Raw genomic sequence first — 20,204 nt, 5'->3', positions numbered from 1 at the left:
TATGAATGTTTCAAAGGGATATATTGTTAGGGATATATTGCTTAATATATGCTGAAATTTAAGGTCAAATATGTTGAAGATGAAATTGTTCAACCGTGGAATTCATAAGCACCTGGTGAAGATTTTGTTCATAGGATGGATGAACTTTTAAGATCCAGTCAACCTGAGAGTCTGTGATTCTGTGATTCTCCAGTGTAGAGGACTGTGTGAGCCATTGTCTCTGGGAGGCTTCTGTTAATATGTGATGTTCTCACCCTAGCCCCTTGCTGTTATTACCTTTTCTTTATTATATTTGAGATACTATCATCTGAATGTCCTTTCTTCTTTCATTTTTCTTAAATCATATTTTCTTTTATTTTCTTGGATTAATACAAGGCAAATAAATTGTAAAGAAGTGGCTGCGAAGAAAGTGTTTTATGGCCAATTTTACAAAGAACACTAGGTTAAATAAGGTTTAAGAGGTTTCTTTGACATAAGAATTTTTAGAGACTTCAATATGCTAATGTACAGTGAAATCTCAAGAGCGAGGGCATGCAGTTCTGTAGAGCAGTTTTAAAAGGTTGTTTAAGGACATTCTTCCTAGAGCATTATCTTTCGCTCACCTCCTTCCCTAACTTTCATATACACTCTAGACTTTATGTTGCTTTGGCATAAACATAAATGTTGCTTTAGCAGCATTTTCTTATTTCCCTTCATTGTTGATAATCTATACCCACAACAATGACTCAGTTAGACTGTCAAATATGTTCTGTTAATAATTTTGGAAGTAATGTCCTTCAATATTAAATAACTTCAGCAAATACTGTTTTTGGTCAGGGTTTTACATTTGCATGTTTTAAATTGTAATTAACTTATGAAATTGTGATTAATTCTGAAAGTCATATGACTCCAGAGTCATTCTCTTTGCTTTTATTTCAGCAGATTTTTTTTCACATTTGAGTTTATTTGGGCTTTGCTATGCTATACTTCAAATACGTAATAGAAAACCAGCTTCCTCTGAAGTGGATTCATAAAGACACAGATGTAAGTAGATACCCTGTCTCAACAAATCAGTTAGAACCATTTACATTTGTTCACATGATTACCTCCAATATTATTAAAATAAATATTATTATAAATATCATTTTAAAAATCCCAAAGGTCTAACTATAGAGATAAAAGGCAAGAAAAAAATACCTCTCCCCAATAAACTAGATTGACCCATTTGCTGTGGGTATGTAATTTTTGCATAGCAAGCTCAGTTTATTTTGCCTGTGTTTGCACATAGGCCAGTCAAAACTTGAAGGCTATTATTCTCATTGACTAACAATACTATTAAAATTGCCAAGACAAATTTATTTTTCTAAAAACCCTAGTTGGATTAGTTACACTTCTTAAAATCTTAACAAAAATGGTGTTTGGCAAAATAGACATTTAATAAACTAATTTTATGCAAGAATAATTTCTCATTATCACTATTTGGCATTATATATTTGTTCCTTTATTGTGTGGCTCCCCCACTAAAATATAAACTGCAATGTGCAGGGGCTTTTCCTAAGCCGAGGATATGCTTGGCTTGACCTGTAACAGGCACTCAATAAATATTTAAGGAGATGTTAAATAAGTTAAGTTATACACTGGTATAAATGTGATTATAAAAAATACAGTCTACAGATGAAGTACCATTGCTTATTTGGTATACTCCTTAGTCATCAGGTACACTGCTCAGTCACTTTCTACCTTCTGGTTCATTCTCTATGTTGTCATCGGAATTATGGCTCTAAACCACGACGTCAATCATGTTTAAAAACATCCAATGACATCTATGATGCAATGATGAATTTAAAACTTCCTAGTAAAGCCCATGAGGTCACTCATAATCTGTCTTTAATTCGCCTTGGCCATCTCATACCCACAGTGGGTTAGGCTCCATCCACATTCACTTCTTTCCCAGGACACGAAGCTCCCTCCTATTACTCCGTTCTCACACAGGCCATCTTCCTTGAATGCTCTTTCCCAGTGTCTCTGCCTGGAGAATTCAGACTCCCCGTTTTTATTTTTTTATTGCACCTTTCCACATTGTGCTATGTTATTTGATTATGTTCTTCTGTTTTTGGTTTTGTTTTGTTTTGCATTCAGAGTTCCTTCACGGCATCAACTAAAATTGATGTAACTTATATGCAGTGCTTGGAAATTAGTAGGTACTGGACAAATGTGTGTTAAATAAATAACCAAATGGATAAGTGTTGTGGTACATGTATAAGAAAGGAAAATAATATAATGTGGTGGGCAGAGACAAGAAAATGTGTTTCTCTTGTGTTACTGAACAATATTTATATAATTATATTATGAACATGGAATTAATTATAAAATTAGAATAATTTCTAAAAGAATTAGAATAAATTATAAAATAGAATGTGTATTAAAAATAGAATATATCTATTTCATTGCACATACACTGTATATATAACCCCCAGTATGAGTTCTGTGGTTTTAAAAAGAACACTTTAAGTCAAATACAGGAGCAAATTATGTTCAGACTTTGGATGAATAATAGAACTGTTTGGTGTATGTGGCCCTGGGAAAAAACTTTAAAAAATAGAAAATAAATTACTTATATCCAATCTTAATCCATCTTTCATTTTTATTTTTACCAGTGATTATGTGAACCTTATCATTATTATTTTGGTAAAAATTACACTACTTTATTTCCTTCTAATCTCAAACTTGTCACAAGTTGTATATGAGATTGGAGAAAATCTGTATCAGCAGGGAACTAGTGTCCAATTATGTGGCTAATCTTGAGGGAAGGTTTAGAAATGAATTTGTTCCATTACTTTTCTGACTGAATCAAAGTGAATAAAATGATGTATCATTTCATTTACTGTCAGAGACTACACTTTATTACTGAACTGTTTGATATAAATACTGTATAATTTATAAAAATGTTGTTATATTTATGATGTTTACAAGACTCAGAAAAGGGTCCTCAAAGGTACTGTTGAATGTTTTGCTTCCTTTTTGTTAATCTCACTGCCTTTTAAACATTTTAAACATTTGGGGAGTAGATGCAAAATTCTACTTAAATAATTACGATGTTATCCTCTCTTTTCTACCTAATGAGGAATATAACTTACCTCTCCCTAAACCACAGTAGATACTTGTATGCAGCTGCTTTTGATTTAAGGCTAGAAAAACTAATTCATTTTATACCTCTAAAATTATCAAGCAGATTTTCCTTTATCTTTGTAAAAGAAGCTGAAGTTTTGGATGTTTCTGTCAAAAACAATAGTAGAAATTGTTCCAGTAAGTGTTCCTGCAGCATCAACTAAAACACACTTAGTTGAACCTAACCTAATCATAGAATTCACGATGCTTCCCAGACAAAAGCACTTGCATTCTGACAATCATATTTTTCTTCTTTCTTCAAAAAAGTTATATCCTCTGGCTCCTTCACTTTTCCTTTTATTTTATCTTATTTTTTACTTTATAAGAAAATGAGGTATGGCTGCAACCATGGTAACAGTTGCTAGGAGACAATTAGACACCCCTTTCTAACCCCCACCAATTCCATTTGCACTAGTCCAGCAGATCTGTCAAGGTGTTTCTGTTTCCTATGAAAACAAACCTAGTGCATCATAATGGCGCTTGCACATTTGAATCAGTTCTGCTAAATAGTAATATTAAAGAAGTAAAATTCACCTTCTTAGCAAAACCTCACATCTTTTGAGTTTCTTCTTACTTTGTTGTAGATCCTGACTGAGCAAAGCTCGATATGCAAAAGGAGCTTTATAATGAAGCAAAGCAGCAAGCTCTGCCAGTACTGCAGTGCGGGAAATTGCTGATATGATTTCTTTGCTGTAGTAATTTCTTTGGGTGCCTGATTTGTTCCTGTTGCATCTCGCCCATTGTTGCTTTAATGTATGGAAATAAAACTCTTGCTTTTTTCAGTCTGCACAACAAACTCTGCGACATGTAGGTGTCCCATAATCTTGGACAGGTGAAATTCTGGACAAGAAAGCCTCCCAGGTAATTGAAGGCTTCCCTTAAACACATACAAAATGTGTCTCCTGCCTGTGTCTTCAAGTGAGGCTCATTTAGGCTTCCAATTTATTCAATACTTGTTTTTTGAACCCCTGTCGTCACTACGGGATGTACTGGTAACAATAAACATAGACTCTGCCCTGACGAAGATAAGATTTCAATAGGAAAGATAAAGAACTAAACTGGTGTAATGCAAGGAATCTACGTTTCTGCTACCTCCAATCTTTACAGCTTTAACTTTGTCTACTGCTCCATTTCAGCTTCTACTTCTGCTTCATACCCAATCTTGATTACTTTTTGAGGATTTTCAGATGTTGTTTGCTTTACAGTTAGTTCTGTCTTGGAATACCCTTACCCCTTTTCTCTGGCTGGGAAAATCCAATGCATTTTCAGTTTAAATGCTTCTTTTTTCTGTGAAACATTTGGGACTGCCTTGATTATACTTAGTTACCTCATTTTCTGGATTCTTCATACATTTTTGTAATATCTCTGTTTCTGAAGCCATCAAATTGTCTTGTAATTATTTATGCATGTTTCTGAGTTCACAGCTTGAGTGTAAACATTGTGTAAGGACCATGAGTTGCTCACGTTTGTACAGCAGGCATTTGCAGTGCCTGGAACAATGTGTGACATATAGGTGTTGAATGAATGTATGAAGTGTCAAGTGCAGAGCTGTCCCACCTACAGTTGTTGGCTCATTCCTACTGTCAGAGTGTATGCCGCTGAATCCTATATAGATGATCCAAATAATCAAAGCTGTTATCTCCAATTATGAGATCTCTCCTGTAATGACTCCTCCTCCTTATAGCTATAGCTATCTTTCCTCTTCTTGTTGTGCTTCTTTTTGTTCCTTCTGTCCCTTCTGTTTTTGAGGGTTTTGTTTTGCTTTTTGGCTTTGGTACAAAAAATTGAGCTTATGGCCATTAGCCAGTAACAAAAATGTTCCTTTCCTTTTAGGTAGTGACTCAACCAGTTATGGGATACAGAGGCAGGCTCTTTAAGCTTCTGGCTCCTTTTAATGCTTTATTCAATATAGAGACTTTTTGGGAATCAGGGGGAACTGGCAGAGTTCTAGATTTGGTATGATCCCTGATGTTTGAGAGTTGTGAAAATTTGTAAATGCAAACTCTAGATACATAGGCGTTTATTAAGTATTGCCATGCATTTGACCATTTGCCAAAAATTCTGAGTCCTAACATCTCACTTAGGTGGTAGGTACTAAACATGGTAGGCAACCTTGGGCTTAGGATAAGTTAACTGGGATCATGTCTACATTTCATCTATTATGTGCAAACGACCACATTTAGGTTTGAGAAATTTTCCTCTCTTTCTTATTGATCTTGCCCCGAGGTAGGATTATTGGCTTCTTTTTGTCACAATAAGCCTCTGAGAGGACAGCTGTGGCTTTTAGGCTTTTTTGATTGATTTGCAAACAGTGTGGGAAGGTCACTGGTTTTGCCAGTAATCTGAGATTCACATTGTGTCTGATGGGACACTAAATTCCCTTTCATATAATAAAAGCGGCAATACTGCTGAAAGGGGTTCCAATTAAATCTGGGGTACATGATAAAGAGGCAGTTTAAGATACCTGTGAGTTTAGAGACATTTTCTCCATTCTTTTGTTAAATATCTACTTCATACTGTAAGGTCAGTCCTTCCTATCTTTTCCTGATAAATACTTGGTTAGATTACTTAAATACATCCATGGTGTGTACTAGGATCAATATTGTTCTAGTTTTCTATCAAATGCCCTTGATATCTCATCTATTTAATAATAACTGGCACCCATAGCAAAATCCCCAAGGCAGTGTAAGATCCAATACATTATGTACATCTACATAATGTATTTGTAAAAGAAATAACATATTTTAGTAGGATTTTAGGAAATATTTTTGGTTTAAACCTGAGTTAACCAGACATAAGTTACTAACTACAGCAGAAAATGTATCTGTTTTGTTTAACACTGTATCTTCAGCAGAGCAGAGTACTTGACTCTATATATATATTACATATATGCGTATATATATGTGTGTGTGTATATATATATGTATACACACACACTGCATATGTAGTGTCTCACACACACACACACACACACAGTGGGGACTTAACAAATGTTTGTAGAATGAATAAATATCCAGAAAAGGTCACTTGACTGAAGTTTTACTATTAATACATGCTCCTTTTCAAGGTATATCCCATGCATAAAATTATACATTGCTTTAGGATCAAACAAATCATTAAAAAGACTTCACTGGAAATAGCATTATTGACTTTTAGAGAGAGCAAGGGTTTTCAAGGTCATCTCAGCTCAACTGTCCTTATTTAAAGTGAGAAGGAGAAGAATCATAGGTGGTAAGTGATTCCATTTACTTTTTAAAAATAAACAACTAAAGATTTCTTACCCATCTCTCAGAGAATGAAAACACTCATTTTTATTTTGTTGGCACCATCATAATTTGGGAGATATAATGTAACTGACCAAAGAAAGAGGTAGACGAGTGCAGACCATCCAACTACCGATTGTGATAATTCTGTTCCAGAGGATCAGAGCTGGGAGTTCACGGGAATAGGGTTTCACTAACAGGAACACACAAATCTAGCTGCTGGACCCTTGGGTTTTTATCACAGTGGAGTAAAATGCATGAGCAACCACTAGCCTTAAGTGCCATTTTGCTCAATTACTTTGGCTGCCAGAAAGATAGTTAAGATAAGGTTTGTTGTTGCTTTTTTTGCTACTAGGTTAAACATGTGAACCAAAATCTGATGCTTCAGTGTTCAATTGATAACGTTATTAGGTAGAATCCCTAGGGACTCTCTGCAAGCAACAGGGTTCAGAATTTAAAATTAACAGATACATGTATAAATCATATATAAAAAGACTCACACTATAAATCTCTTGTTTTGATATGAAACAGTTCATTTGATTCCAGCTATATGAAGCTACTGCAAGCTATTCTACAAAATAATTGACATATTGTTACAGGAAGAAAATTAGGTGAAAGGAATAAAGCTAGGGTCCACAATGATATTTATAATATCTTTCAGTCAAACTCATAGCAATTTAAGTAAAAATATTCTATCAAAAATTTATCACAAATTCAGCAAACACTTAAAAATACTTCTCGTTTTAGGTTTCTTTTCAAGTCTTGTTTCTGCAAATGAATGGACCAAATTGCCCATTGGATTTAGAGAGCTAAAATTCCAATTTGTTTGACTGGAGTTGATACGATCAAAATAAATCTAACTTTGTGGTTTCAATGTTTCTACTCTCTTAAATGACTCAGTGGATGATATTTACATACATTCTTCCCTTTTTTTCTTATGGTGTACATTAAACCATATTTTTAAATACTTGATCTTAAACTCATTTTGTGACATGCTTGAATGAGTATATGTCTAGCTACTATATTAAATAGCAATACGTTTATAAGAACTAATTAGTTCATGTCATAAAAATAATTTGGAAAACATGTATAGAAAATGAAAAGGTTCTATAACCACAGTTTTCCATTAACGTATTTTGAGAGAATATTTTCTGAACTATTTCTACTATGTTTTTGCAAATTGATACAAATGAAGATGTCAATGAAGTAATTATTGATGGCATGCTACCATAATATAAAATGTGCCCATCCTTCTAGAATTATTTTTTTTTTTTAATTTTTTTTGAGATGGAGTTTCACTGTTGTTGCCTAGGCTGGAGTGTAATGGCACGATCTTGGGTCACCACAACCTTCGCCTCCTGGGTTTAAGTGATTCTGCTGTCTCAGTCTCCCGAGTAGCTAGGATTACAGGCATGTGCCACCACACCTGACTAATTTTTTATTTTTAGTAGAGACAGGGTTTCTCCTTGTTTGTCAGAATGGTCTCGAACTCCCAACCTCAGGTGATCCCCCCGCCTCGGCCTCCCAAAGTTCTGGGATTACAGGCATGAGCCACCATGCCCAGCCATAGAAATTTACTAATATGAAGTGTGTCCATTCTTCTAGAACGTTATCATCATTGTATTAATTTCACCATCTTCTGAGAAAGGGCCACCTTTTCAAAGGCATTTTTCTAATCAAGACTATTTAGCATTTAACTTTTTACCTTTTAAAAATGCTTTGTTTTGAAATTGTTTCCTCTTGCTATCTTAATTTATGAAAGAGGATGTTGAAACACAGGAGTCTTAAGGTACATGTACAAATCCTTGACAAAGTGTGGATTAGCTCTTGTGGATGAGCCAAAAGTAAAACCAAGAAAACATTAAAAGTTGTTTCATTTAGAGCTACAAAGAATTAAAATACAGATAGTAAACAACAATAACAACAGCATGTTCAGAATAAAAACACAGCTTTTCTTGAGGGAAAATTTTATAGGACAATTAAGAGTACATTATTTTCTCACAATGCAGTCGACTTTATTGCAATTTATGAGATTTATACCTGAGAGGCATTTTAAATGGACAAAGTTCTCTTACTACTACTATTATTATTATTACCATGCAATCTTGATAGAAAAGAAACCTTTTAGAATTCGGCAAGAAAAATAGAAAAGGTAGACACTCAAGTTTTCTAATTTCTTTAAAACGACAAAAAAATATAAGATGTCCAGTTCCTTTAGCAAGAGCTCATTTATGGCTTATTCAAAGAGTTTATCCAAAGCACCCAGGTGTGCCGATTTTCTTCTTAGCAACCAGCTAAGCCTCTGAAATGGGTCAGTGTGCTTTAGGCACTCAACTGCCTCCTCCAGACTTGGTCTTTTAAGCACAGGTGCTAAGTGGAGGGTCTTTCTGAGCCTTACTCACCCTCTGACAGGAACTTGGCAATCCAGGCAGTTCTTAGAATTGGCTGCTCTGTGGGATTCATCGTGAGTTATTTACAAAGCTTCAGTTGTTCAGGTCAAACAACTCAAACTTTCAATACAGGGGTGGGAGTGGGAGGGAGGGCAATGGGAGTCGGAGGTAAAGTGGCTGTATTGCTTAAGAAAGAAGAAATATTTTTTTCTTGGATTCTGTAACTAACCATTTAAAAATTTCATATACATTGAATAGCTACAACTTCAATAATTTTTTGGACTCTCTCAGGAATAAGCCCGAGTAATGTATAAATGTATAAGCTTTTAATTAATATTTCCCAAAATAACATATACATATTTCTTTGGTCTATCTATCTATCTATCTATCTATCATCTATTTATAGCTTTTTCTTCTACAAAGGGATGACAGGAAGCAAATACTCTGTTATTTCCTCTTATGGTCTGGCTTCTTTAGACTTTAGCAATACAACATTTTTGTTTGTTTGTTTTGTTTTATTTTTCACTTTTACCAATGTTAATATAGTTGAGGAAGGAAACTGAAGACATCTAGTCCCGTGCCTGCAAATAGTAAGGCTGAATCTCTGAAATATATTTTGATTTTCATTTTTATAATTGAATACTAAAGTTATTCCTATAAATAAGCCTCCAAATTGGCAAGTTTACTATTAGAAATCAAGTCATATAATTATGCAGTTAAACGATATGTAACAAACTAACCAACAAAAAATTGTATTGCCCATGTCTGGCTGAACTAACATACTGTAGATAAATATGAGCAAGCATTTCTAAAACCACTAGATGGCATTCATTCACTGCGATTTTAGCCAAAGAGCCTTTAAAGCTTTATCATGATCTGCAGGGGTAGGGGAAGGCAGATGTTATCCATTATTTGATGATATTTTCCTATCATTTAATACAACAGCAAAGCTCAGTTTAATCTTTTCCTGGCTGCTTCAAATCAAATCAACAAATATTTATTGAAACCTTTATTCAAGGATTTTTTCCGTTTTGAGGAGAGTTGAAAACCATTTCCACTGGGGTAGTAATGTATTTACTCATCATACCTAGCAGAAAATATGTTATATACAGTATTCCACTAAATTTTATACAGTATGCCACTGAATTTTCTTTTATTTTATTGCTTTAGTAATTTATGTTGCTATTTCTCATGTAGCACTTCTCTAAAGTAAGTGTGCCTCTAAAAAAGATGCACTCACAAATTTAGAATTTTTGTACTGTTTTTAGGTGGGATTAATCTTCAACATTCATATTTTTGAAAACTGGAGGCCAGGAGCTCTTAAAGATTCACACAGGGTCCTTCACTCGTTCAAGTCTTAAGAATATGTGAGAAATAGCTTTCTAAATACGTTGAGACCTAAGAACCAAAAGGGTCTTTGGTGATAAAAGATTGTGATTTCGTCCTGAAGATAAGTGATGGAATGAAAACTCTCAAACCTCACACTCCAAATTAAAAGTTGGGAGAAGATGTTGATGGGGAGAAGTCAATCAAAGGTAAAATTTTTCTGTATAGGGTCTAGGTTAAAAATATAAAATCTAGGACTTACCTGTTCTAATATGTTTTGAAGTCTCTCTATCTCACAGTCTATTACAAACTTCTTCTCTTGTCTTCTATCAAGCTCTTCTAGAAGTTGCCTATAGCTGACATCATTAAAATTTTCCACACATATAGCGCTGACATGCCAACCATTTTGTCCTGCTTTTTCCATAATAGCTTGGAGTATCGAGTATCCTATTGGGGGAAAAAAAAGTTACTAAAAACATTACTCCCCTTTAATGACGTATGCAGGCACTGAGCCCAAATCAACACTGTTACACTCCAAAATATACTGAATGCTTAGAAACTTAAAGTCTGTGTGGTTATTTCTGAATAATTTGTTCTTACTTTCTTTAGTCACGGGAACAAAATCTCTTAAAATATCGATTGAATGAAGTAGCAACACCATACCTTGTACTCTCAAAATCTCTTTAGTGGAGAATATTGCATTGCTCTAGACACTTTTTTTGATGAGACAAATCCACCCGTAGTCAATAGAAATTTATAAACCCTTTTTGTTATTTTACTCACTAGATGGAACTCATTTTGAACAACTGTTTGACTTTGCCCTTGAGCAAGGTAGTACAACATTTTTGGTTCAACTACGGAAGAGAAGATGTAAAAGAAATAGTACAACAGTATTTATTGAGGACCCATTATTCTTGGTGCCTTATTTGTAGATGAGGACAGGTGCATATTAGAGAGGCATTATTTAACTCTTCCTCTCTCAGCAGGGGAATGATATAGACTGGGGATGAGTTGAATGACCACTAAGTGAGGCACTGGTACTCCTAATCGGTAAGAGACTGATGACCAAATAAACAAGAGAAACTTAGTTTTAAAAAGTGTGTAGCAGGACTCAAGGTAAAGGGTTGGCTCAAGGGAAAGCTTGGTTAGAGCTGTCTGCACGGAACAAGGAAAAATACTACAAAGGAGAAACAACTTGAATTGGGTCTTGAAGGTTGAGAAGGAGCATGCGAGACTGCCAGAGGTGGGGGCGTTTATTATGTGAAGACAGCCTTCCATGAGAGAATAAAATGAATGGTCTTCACCCTGTTCTTGATCTAGTTCTCTCTGCATGTGAAAGGGAAGGCATCTGGTCCAAGCATCTGGATTAAGGCAGGAGCTGTGAACTCATAATTCCTGCATTTGGAGTATATCTTCAGGCCAACATTGTCTTGATTGTCCTGCCTTTTTTTCATCTCCTTTTTTTTTTTTTTTTTTAGACGGAGTCTTGCTCTGTCGCCCAGGCTGGAGTACAGTGGCACGATCTTGGCTCACTGCAAACTCTGCCTCCCGGCTTCAAGCAATTCTTCTGCCTCAGCCTCCCGAGTAACTGGGACTACAGGTTCACGCCACCATACCTGGCTAATTTTTGTATTTTTAGTAGAGATGGGGTTTCACCATATTGGCCAGACTGGTCTTGAACTCCTGACCTTGTGATCCACCCGCCTCAGCCTCCCAAAGTGCTGGGATTATAGGCATGAGACACAGCACCCAGTCCCATCTCTCGTTTTTGAATTGTAATGTGAGAGAAGAATAAAAAAAAAAGATTCTTTGAATGTATAAGTATCTCATACACTAAGATTGGTTAGGATCAGAGCCTGTTAGTTGTATTTTTATTTTATGGTTTAGCATAAACAAAATATTCTAGTCCTCTTTAAGGAAGTCTAACACTTATTCGAGCTCATTCTATAGCAACTATCTGTAGTTTCTTCTTCCTGTGATCCTGGAATTGGGTAGAGAGCTGGGTGGATTAAAAGTGAAGTTTTAAAACAAATATAAAGCCCTTGCAAGATAAGGGCATATTCGTTGAGTTTTCTAATTGGTATGTGAGTCTCATAGATTCAGGGATTTAAAATTTTCTCAGGTATGTTTTCTACATATCAGAGTTCCAAATATTACTGATGCTCAGTTAAGATCAACAGATGGAACTGATGATGAGATCATATTTGAAATATAAATTACCTGATATCCTGCCAAATGAAATACTGTGGCAGTCAGGATTCGTTTTTATCTAAATGAAAAAAAATTCCCCGAAGAGGAAGAAAGAGGGCATGTTAATTACTATATAATTATTCTGGTATATCTGTTGCTCCATTTAGTCTTTCCTTTTGTAATGCGTGCCAGTAATTATCTTTTCAAATCTTACCTAGATCCCCTGCCCCAAAACCCCAGCACTCTGTCTCTTGTTTCCCATTCAACGCATATGTAACGTGATGATATGAAACCTTCCTTAATATATATGTTCATGCCTCATTTATTCTGTCACAGGGGCTTATGCTCTGATGGTAACTGAGGCAATGTTCCTTTAAATTGTTTTTTGACACCTATGAACATATTCTTTGACTTAAAATGAATGCTTTTAAAAATACCAATTGATGTATTACTTTTCTTTTTTCTCCTTTTATTTATCATCATACCAGAATAATGCTAACATTTTTTTGTTTGCTTGAGTGTTGTAAAAATAATAAAAACGGCCCCCACACATAGAAATAGTCTTCTCCCTGTGCTCAATTCACAGCTTGGCACGATTCTCTAAATATTGCTGCATTTCTGGCATCATGTGGCTGTCAGGCTTCATGTCAGGACTAGAGATGCATGTTGTTATTCTCCTGCTGACATGACTTTTACAGAATGTGGAGCCACATACTTTCTGATGAAATTTATGGGTATTCCCACTTACCTTACAAAAGTGAAGGACTCAATCTAAAAACAAAACTATAATTCAAATCCAGCCTTCCATTATCTGATTTTTTAGATTTAAAATGACACTAGAATTGGAATCAGACAGAACCCTAGGACACAATCTTTGTTGAATGGTAAAGAAAGTTGGTTACTTAAAAAGCCCCATTAATCATAGTCAGAAATAAATGGCATTTATTTCATTGCAGAGAAAAGGACATGCAGTAATAGTTTCAGAGCTTGGCTAAAATTATATTCTTTTATAAGCTATGTTTGATTCTAATATGCTCTCTTATTATTCATTGATATTCAGATGTGAGTGTCTTATTTATTTGCTAACATAGCTGGAAATATATTGTAACTAGGATAAAATACTGCTGTTGAATCTATGATTATGTAACTTAGTTGTTATATAAACTAGAAAATCATAAGTCAAGTCATACTATTTCCACATCTGGCTATGATTTGTATCTCCTAGTTATTAGAAAATCTGTCGTACAATATTGTTGGCCGAAAAATTAATACTTCAGTTTTAGGTGAATATCACGTAGTGAACAGGAAATTCACTACTGTAAAGGATATTTTAAATCTTGCTTCTACTCTAAAAAGCTGTCTAACATTTTAATTCAACATAATATACTGAAAACCTACTACATACAGAATTCTATAAAGTATATCAAGATAAAGATGTGGGAACTGGATGACATTTTGTTAAGTGAAATAAGCCAGGTACAGAAAGACAAGCTTCACATGTTCTCACTCATTTATGGGAGCTAAAAGTTAAAACAATTGAACTTATGGAGATAGTAGAATGATGGTTACCAGAGGCTGGGAAGGATAGTGAGGGAGGAGGGAAATGGGGATGGTTAATGGGTACAAAAATATAGTTAGATAGGATAGATAAGATATAGTCTTTGATAGCACAACAGGGTGACTAAAGTCAACAATAATTTATTGTACATTTTAAAATAACTTTAAGAGTATAATTAGAATGTTTATAACATAAAGAATAAATGCTTGAGGTGATGGATAATCAGTTACTCTGATGTGATCATTATGCATTGTATGCCTGTATCAAAATATTTCATGCACCCCATAAATATACGCAGCTACTATGTACCTATAAGAACATTTTTAAAAAGATAGGCAATGTGAAATACAAAGGCGAAACAAAAGATAAAGATGTGATTCTTGTTTTTACAAAGAATTTACTATCTAGCAAAACTGATAGGTAAACTATCTATTATGCAAAATACACCTCATTGTATAAATAAATTCAATGTGATGAAAATAATTTTTTAGAATAGTAGAGCATACCATTGACATAATCACTTTATTCGATTATAATAGTAATTAAGGGCTTTTTCATAGTTACTAAAGAACACTGTCAATTACATATAAAATATTTTTAAGTGTTATGATATCACAGAAAGATTTTATCAATTATGTTAAATAGAATCAAAATGAGGTAAGCAGTCCTGAGCTACTGCACCCTTACACGTCAACACTTATTACATCATCCATGGATTATGACCTATTTTGGATGAGCACCAATTCAGGGATGTTGCTACTCACAACAATAGCTGGGCTTATTTATTTTATGTTTTCGTTTGCAAGAGTTATTTAACTGTCTGCACACAGAGCAGCAGAAAGAGAAGCAGAATTCATTTGTGCCAGGGAAGAAAGTAGTTAGAAAAGAAGGAGTTATGCATTTGCCCTGAAAAAGCTTTACTTGGATGAGAACTAGAAAGTGTCCATTGTGCTTTTCAACGAGAAGGTCATTGGTGTACTTAACATGAGCAGGGTTAATGGAATGCTGGATATAGAAGACATTTTTCAGATTGTAAAATTGAGGAGAAAATGGGAAGAGGTAAGAATGTGGAAATAATCAAGGAATATCATCAGAATAATGAAGTAATAAGATGAAGGGTATGCCATTTTGATGAATATGGGATAGAGAAACATCTAGATTATGGGAACTGGTTTGGGAAGGAGAAGACTAGGTCTGTCCCATGGGAGGTTGCTGAGCCTGAAAAGGGAACATGGCAAGGGGCATAGCAGCAGCTTGTAGTTAGTTAAATTAAAGCCTCCCTCATTAATTGTGTAAATTGCTATGGAGGTACTTGCTACTACATCATCAATATCTCTGGTCTAGCACAATTTGTCAGTGCCCAAAACTAGTAGATTCAAGGAAAAAGGTATGTATGTCTGTGTGTTTCTAATGCCACATATTGATTTGAGTTACAGAAAGGAATAAGATTCTGTAATCCTCACTGAATTTAATGCCACCATGCTGGAACTGTGGAGTAGATTTAATAACCATTTAGGTTGGACTCTTTCCAAAGCAGCTTAGTACTGAAATAACATGTTCAAAGGCCACAGTCTGGACCCCCAGGTTTCAGCACATGGAGGAGTAACCAACATTGTAGCTTGGGTAAAATTATCTGCAGCTGTAACTATAGTATTTATTTATGCCGTAGTTCAAAAAGGGCGTACTAAAAATAAGCAAAGATTTTCCTACTTTTACAGCTTGAAGCTATTCATGTAAACCCAAGATAAGATGGAGTATCTTGAGTTTTCCCTTTTCTACAGACACTCAAGAGTAAAAGTAGAAAATTCATCTTCAAAGATGGATTGATAATAATCATTGTTAAAAGTGGTTATTCTGGGTCCTAGATTTTTCCTAAGGCATATTCTGACACTAACATTTATTGTCTTCTGATTCTCTAGTATTCATATTTAGTTCAGATGACATCTTGTAAGAAAATTTGATACTTTAAATCTTTAAAGTTAAAGCACTGTCATAGAGTCTGTAAGTTGGTGGTTCTCTACTACTCCCCTTCATCCAAAGCAATGAAGGGGAGATTTTAACTTGGACCTATGGACAGTCAGAATAAATATATTTTCTTGCTTCTCTTTCAGCTAGATATACGGCTCTGTGACTAAGTTGTGGGCAATGGGTTATAAGTGGAAAGGTTGTGTGGAGGCTTCAGGAAACTCTCCTTAAAAGACTTTATGAATATACTTTTTATCTTGCATAGCAGGTCACATTCAGAAGCTTCAAAAGCTTCAGTTTATTTTGTGTGTTTGGAAGGACAAGAAGGGATATGTGGAGAATTGGCATGGGCCGTGGAAAGAGCTTCTAAGACTGGAGAGATGAACAGGCAAGGGATATATTACAAGAGCTTTCTCTATCATTTAAAGGAATTTAGGTTTTGCTTCATAGACTTTCAGAAGAGAGTGACAGAACAATGTGTCTTAGAGGGATGATTATAGCTGAAGTGTGGAAAATACAATGGATGTGGGTAGAAATGGGAAAATACAATGGATGTGGTAGAAATGGGAAAATCCCTTAGGAAGCCACATGGTAGTAATCCAGGTGAGAAGTAATAGGGGCCAGATTTAGGACCATGCAGAGGAAGGAGAATAGTTTCTAGATTAAGGATACAGGATAAATTAGTTTGGTGATTAATGACACATAAATGACAAAGAGAGAGATGATTTGAGTCTGACCACTATCTATTCTACTGGTGGTCATTCTACTTCCATTTTCAGATTGAACTCTTAGGGTTTTTTTGACCTTCAGAAGCACATATTTTTCTGTTTGGATTTCAGGTGTCAATTGACTTCTGATGAAAACTATCCTTGCAGCCACCTCCTTCATCCCCCAAAGTAGTATAATAAATTCTGACAGGGGTCTGAGAAACCCATTTTTCTCTCTGGTTATAGACATCAATGGAAACAATCTGTAGATTTTGAATATTCCCTGCGAATACACTGGATCTCTTTTCAAGTTTGATTCTACCATTTTTTATCTTCTTAGCACGGTGGGCCTCCACCAACATCTTTTTACAATAAAGGCAATGTATTTCTATTTTAAGTAAAGCGTTTTTGAAAAATTTGAATAATTTTAAACTCAAATAGCAAATGACTAATTTCCAATCAGACTAAATATCTGGCATAATTACTATACAGCTATTATTTTGCTCATAAAGTACAATTTTTTCTTTTATCTGTTTTACTATATATTTTATATATCACACTATATAAAATTTACAATTCTGATTTGATACTTTTTTATGTCACATTGTATAAAGTTCACAGTTCCAATGTGCATAAAAACAACCATTGTAGTTTTTATAAGGGAATTGAAATATATGTTTGTGAGTTAACAGGCACTGAAACAAGGTCTTTATCTAATATTAAGTATGTAAAGTATGTAAGACATAATTCTGAGTGTCAAACCTATTCAATATTGCGATACTTTGGGAAAGCATGTTAAGCAAAAGAATAGATCCTTTCAAAGGGGGTTTCACCGTGGAGAGAATGACTTGGACTGTGGTATGGTCCCTAAAGGATGGAAAGGGTTGATGAATAAAGATGGTGAGGAGGAAGGAGCTACTGCATCATAAAACAAAGGCACAGAGGCAGGAGCTTGAAGAATGCTAAATAAATTATTAATTGTTGATAGTTAATAGAGCAGGCTGCTGGAGTAATGTATTCATAAACTACATTATGCTTTATTAGTATTTCACAATACAATTGAACCTCATAACAGCCCTGTGTAGTAGATATTATCCCCACCATAAAGGTGAAGAAATAAAAGCAACATATGTGACTTATATCAAAGCATAACCCCACTAAATAGCAGTACTGTGAATTGAACTCAAGTCTTCCATTCTCCAGCTTAGGGACTTTTCAGCACACTTCAGCATGCAAACAGAGAGAGCGATGAAATTAGCAAGGAAGGCTGAGGCTGCGATGTGAAGGCCTTTCAATCACAGTCACCATCAATTCTGTTCTTTCTCTCACAAGCACATCTCGTATTTTAGCATATTCTGTCAAGACTACCTTCCAAAATATATCAAAAACCTGACCATTTCTCCCTACCAACACTGCCTCCACCTAGGCCCCAGCCTCTTGCCAAGGATTATTGCAAGTGCCTGTTTACATGTTTTTTCTTTCCTCCCCTTCACACTGCTCATAGCTTCAGGAATGGAACTTTCCAGGCAAGCCAGATCACACCACTTACAGGTCCAAACTCTCCAATTGCTCCTTTATACTGATGTCATCTACCTCTCTCTCACTCTCAAACATTACCAGCCCTCTGGCCTCTTTGCCAGGGGTGCTCTGCCTCGGGCTTCACCCTGCTGTGCTTTCACCAAGATGGGTCTTCAGGGTTCTGCCTTTATGTTCTCAGGTTTCTACCCAAATGCCTTCTCTTCAGTGAGGCCATTCTGGGTTACTTTATGTAAAATTTCAACTCCTTCATCCTATGATTTTCTGTTTCTCTTCTCTGCTTTACTTTCTCCTCAACACTTCACCACCACCTAATACACTCTAGATTTTACTCACTCACCTTGTTTATTGTCTGTTTCCCCCACTAGAAGGTAAGCTCGTGAAGTCAGGAACTTTGTTTTGTTCACTGTGCCTAGAAGAAGCCTTGGCATCTAAAAGGGACTCAATAAATACTTTTGGATAATTAAATACTGAAAGTTTAGAAATTACTCCTTTGATAATCATGAAACAATAGTGAAACACTAGAAACCTTGGAAGCTTTGGAGCAGAGAAGAGACAGATTTATAAAACTGCTTTTATAATGTTAGCTTCATATAGTGGAAATGATGCATCCGAAGAGTGGAAAGAGAAAGAGGACAGGGAATCCAAACAGGAGACTACTGAAATTAATACAGGCATGACGCCAAAGCTCCTCTCACCTAGACCCACTCCAGAAAAAGTGGAAAGAAAGGAGAGTGTTGATTGTTTGCTTTTCTCTAAATTTTACTCTCCCCTGCTCCCCAAGCAATTCTGTACTTATCTGTATAACAGCCAGGAGATATTTCATTGTATCAGATGGAGCCATATGAAATTTTCATTTCTGCTGATCAAAGATAATGAAATATCAGCGATATCTTATTGTTCATCCCAGACACAGCTTCTGAATGAATAATAAGTAATATTATGTGGCATCTGAATGACTGAAAACTACTTAATTTATACTTTGTACATTTAGGTCCTAAAATAATGTGGCAAGTAAATGCAAAAACTCCACAACTCTACAAATGGCAGAGGGAGGTCTTGAGTTGTAGAAGCCTAGAGTCCCACATATCTCAGCAGGAATACCTTTAGAGACATCCTAAGGTAGCCCTTAATATTGATCTCCGATTTTCATAATCTTTATTCATAGCAACCATCCTGAGTCATTAATAAGAGGGAAAATAAGCTTCAAACAACTCAGAATTAAAGTAAGTGTGAAATTCATTTCAGAAAGGACTCCATTCTAAATGATAAAAACAGAAATGTTTTTGGTTCATATAAACAAATCCTGAGCTAACCTGCAAAATTGACTCATTAATTGAGGGTGCAAGACAGCCAATGCTGTCCAAAGACTTCTGGTTCTTAAAAGACCAATTAATTTATTCTACCCTATGTTGTAGTCTGAGTCCAACAGATCTCATTAATTAATCATAAAAGTAATCACTAGCAACGAAACTCAAAGAAGTGTTACATAACATATTAAGTATCAGCTTGTTATATTCACATGCCCAGCTGTGTACTGTAAATAATATTAATTTGGATCTGGCTTTTATACACAAAGCCAAAACCATTCATTTTGGTTGATTTGAAAGTGATATTTTAAAACATTACTTCGTCTTTTCTTTAGAGCAGGAGTAGCAGTACATAATTTTCTTGTGATGATTCTGGTGAAAGGATTTGCATACAATTATGGAGACAATTTCTGTTCCTAGCAGGAAAAAACACAGGATGAAGTAAGTATTCACCATATGATTAGCCTAATTTTTATATCCTACTGAGGCTAGCTCAGTTCTAAGAAGTAATTGTAAACTCATGTCAGGGACTGAGAGTGAATACATTTGATTGCTCACTATTAAATTTCTTTAGTGGAGAAATGACACTGAGGTGATTATCTAAATACAGAGTGATTTCTTGAACAGCATGCTAGGTGACAAATGATGGGGTCAGTGGTAGCCTCTGTTACTTTTAACTGCAAACGTTCTGTTTCCACTTCAACTCTGTGGTTCAGAGGAAGGTTATTTAAATTTCTTAATCTTCCACCTTTGACTTTCTATGTAATGAAGAAGATTAATGTAGGATTTTATTAGTCATGATAATCTTTTCT

The 20,204-nt window shown here is 35.2% G+C and overlaps 1 protein-coding gene across 7 annotated transcripts in view; it reads right to left on the bottom strand.

Moving 5' to 3' along the window:
- The window catches only part of GRIA4 (glutamate ionotropic receptor AMPA type subunit 4), a 372,806-nt gene that overhangs the window by 109,592 nt on the left and 243,010 nt on the right, over positions 1–20,204 (bottom strand). For all 7 annotated transcript variants that reach the window (XM_015115585.3, XM_015115581.3, XM_077964932.1 and 4 more), the window contains one exon: positions 10,389–10,573. In XM_015115585.3, coding sequence (XP_014971071.1) covers positions 10,389–10,573 — 185 coding nt within the window. The remainder of the gene's footprint in view (positions 1–10,388; positions 10,574–20,204) is intronic.

Source organism: Macaca mulatta, chromosome 14, assembly GCF_049350105.2.
Source record: "Macaca mulatta isolate MMU2019108-1 chromosome 14, T2T-MMU8v2.0, whole genome shotgun sequence".
NCBI lineage: Eukaryota > Metazoa > Chordata > Mammalia > Primates > Cercopithecidae > Macaca > Macaca mulatta.
This window is presented reverse-complemented; position numbering and strand designations above follow the sequence as displayed.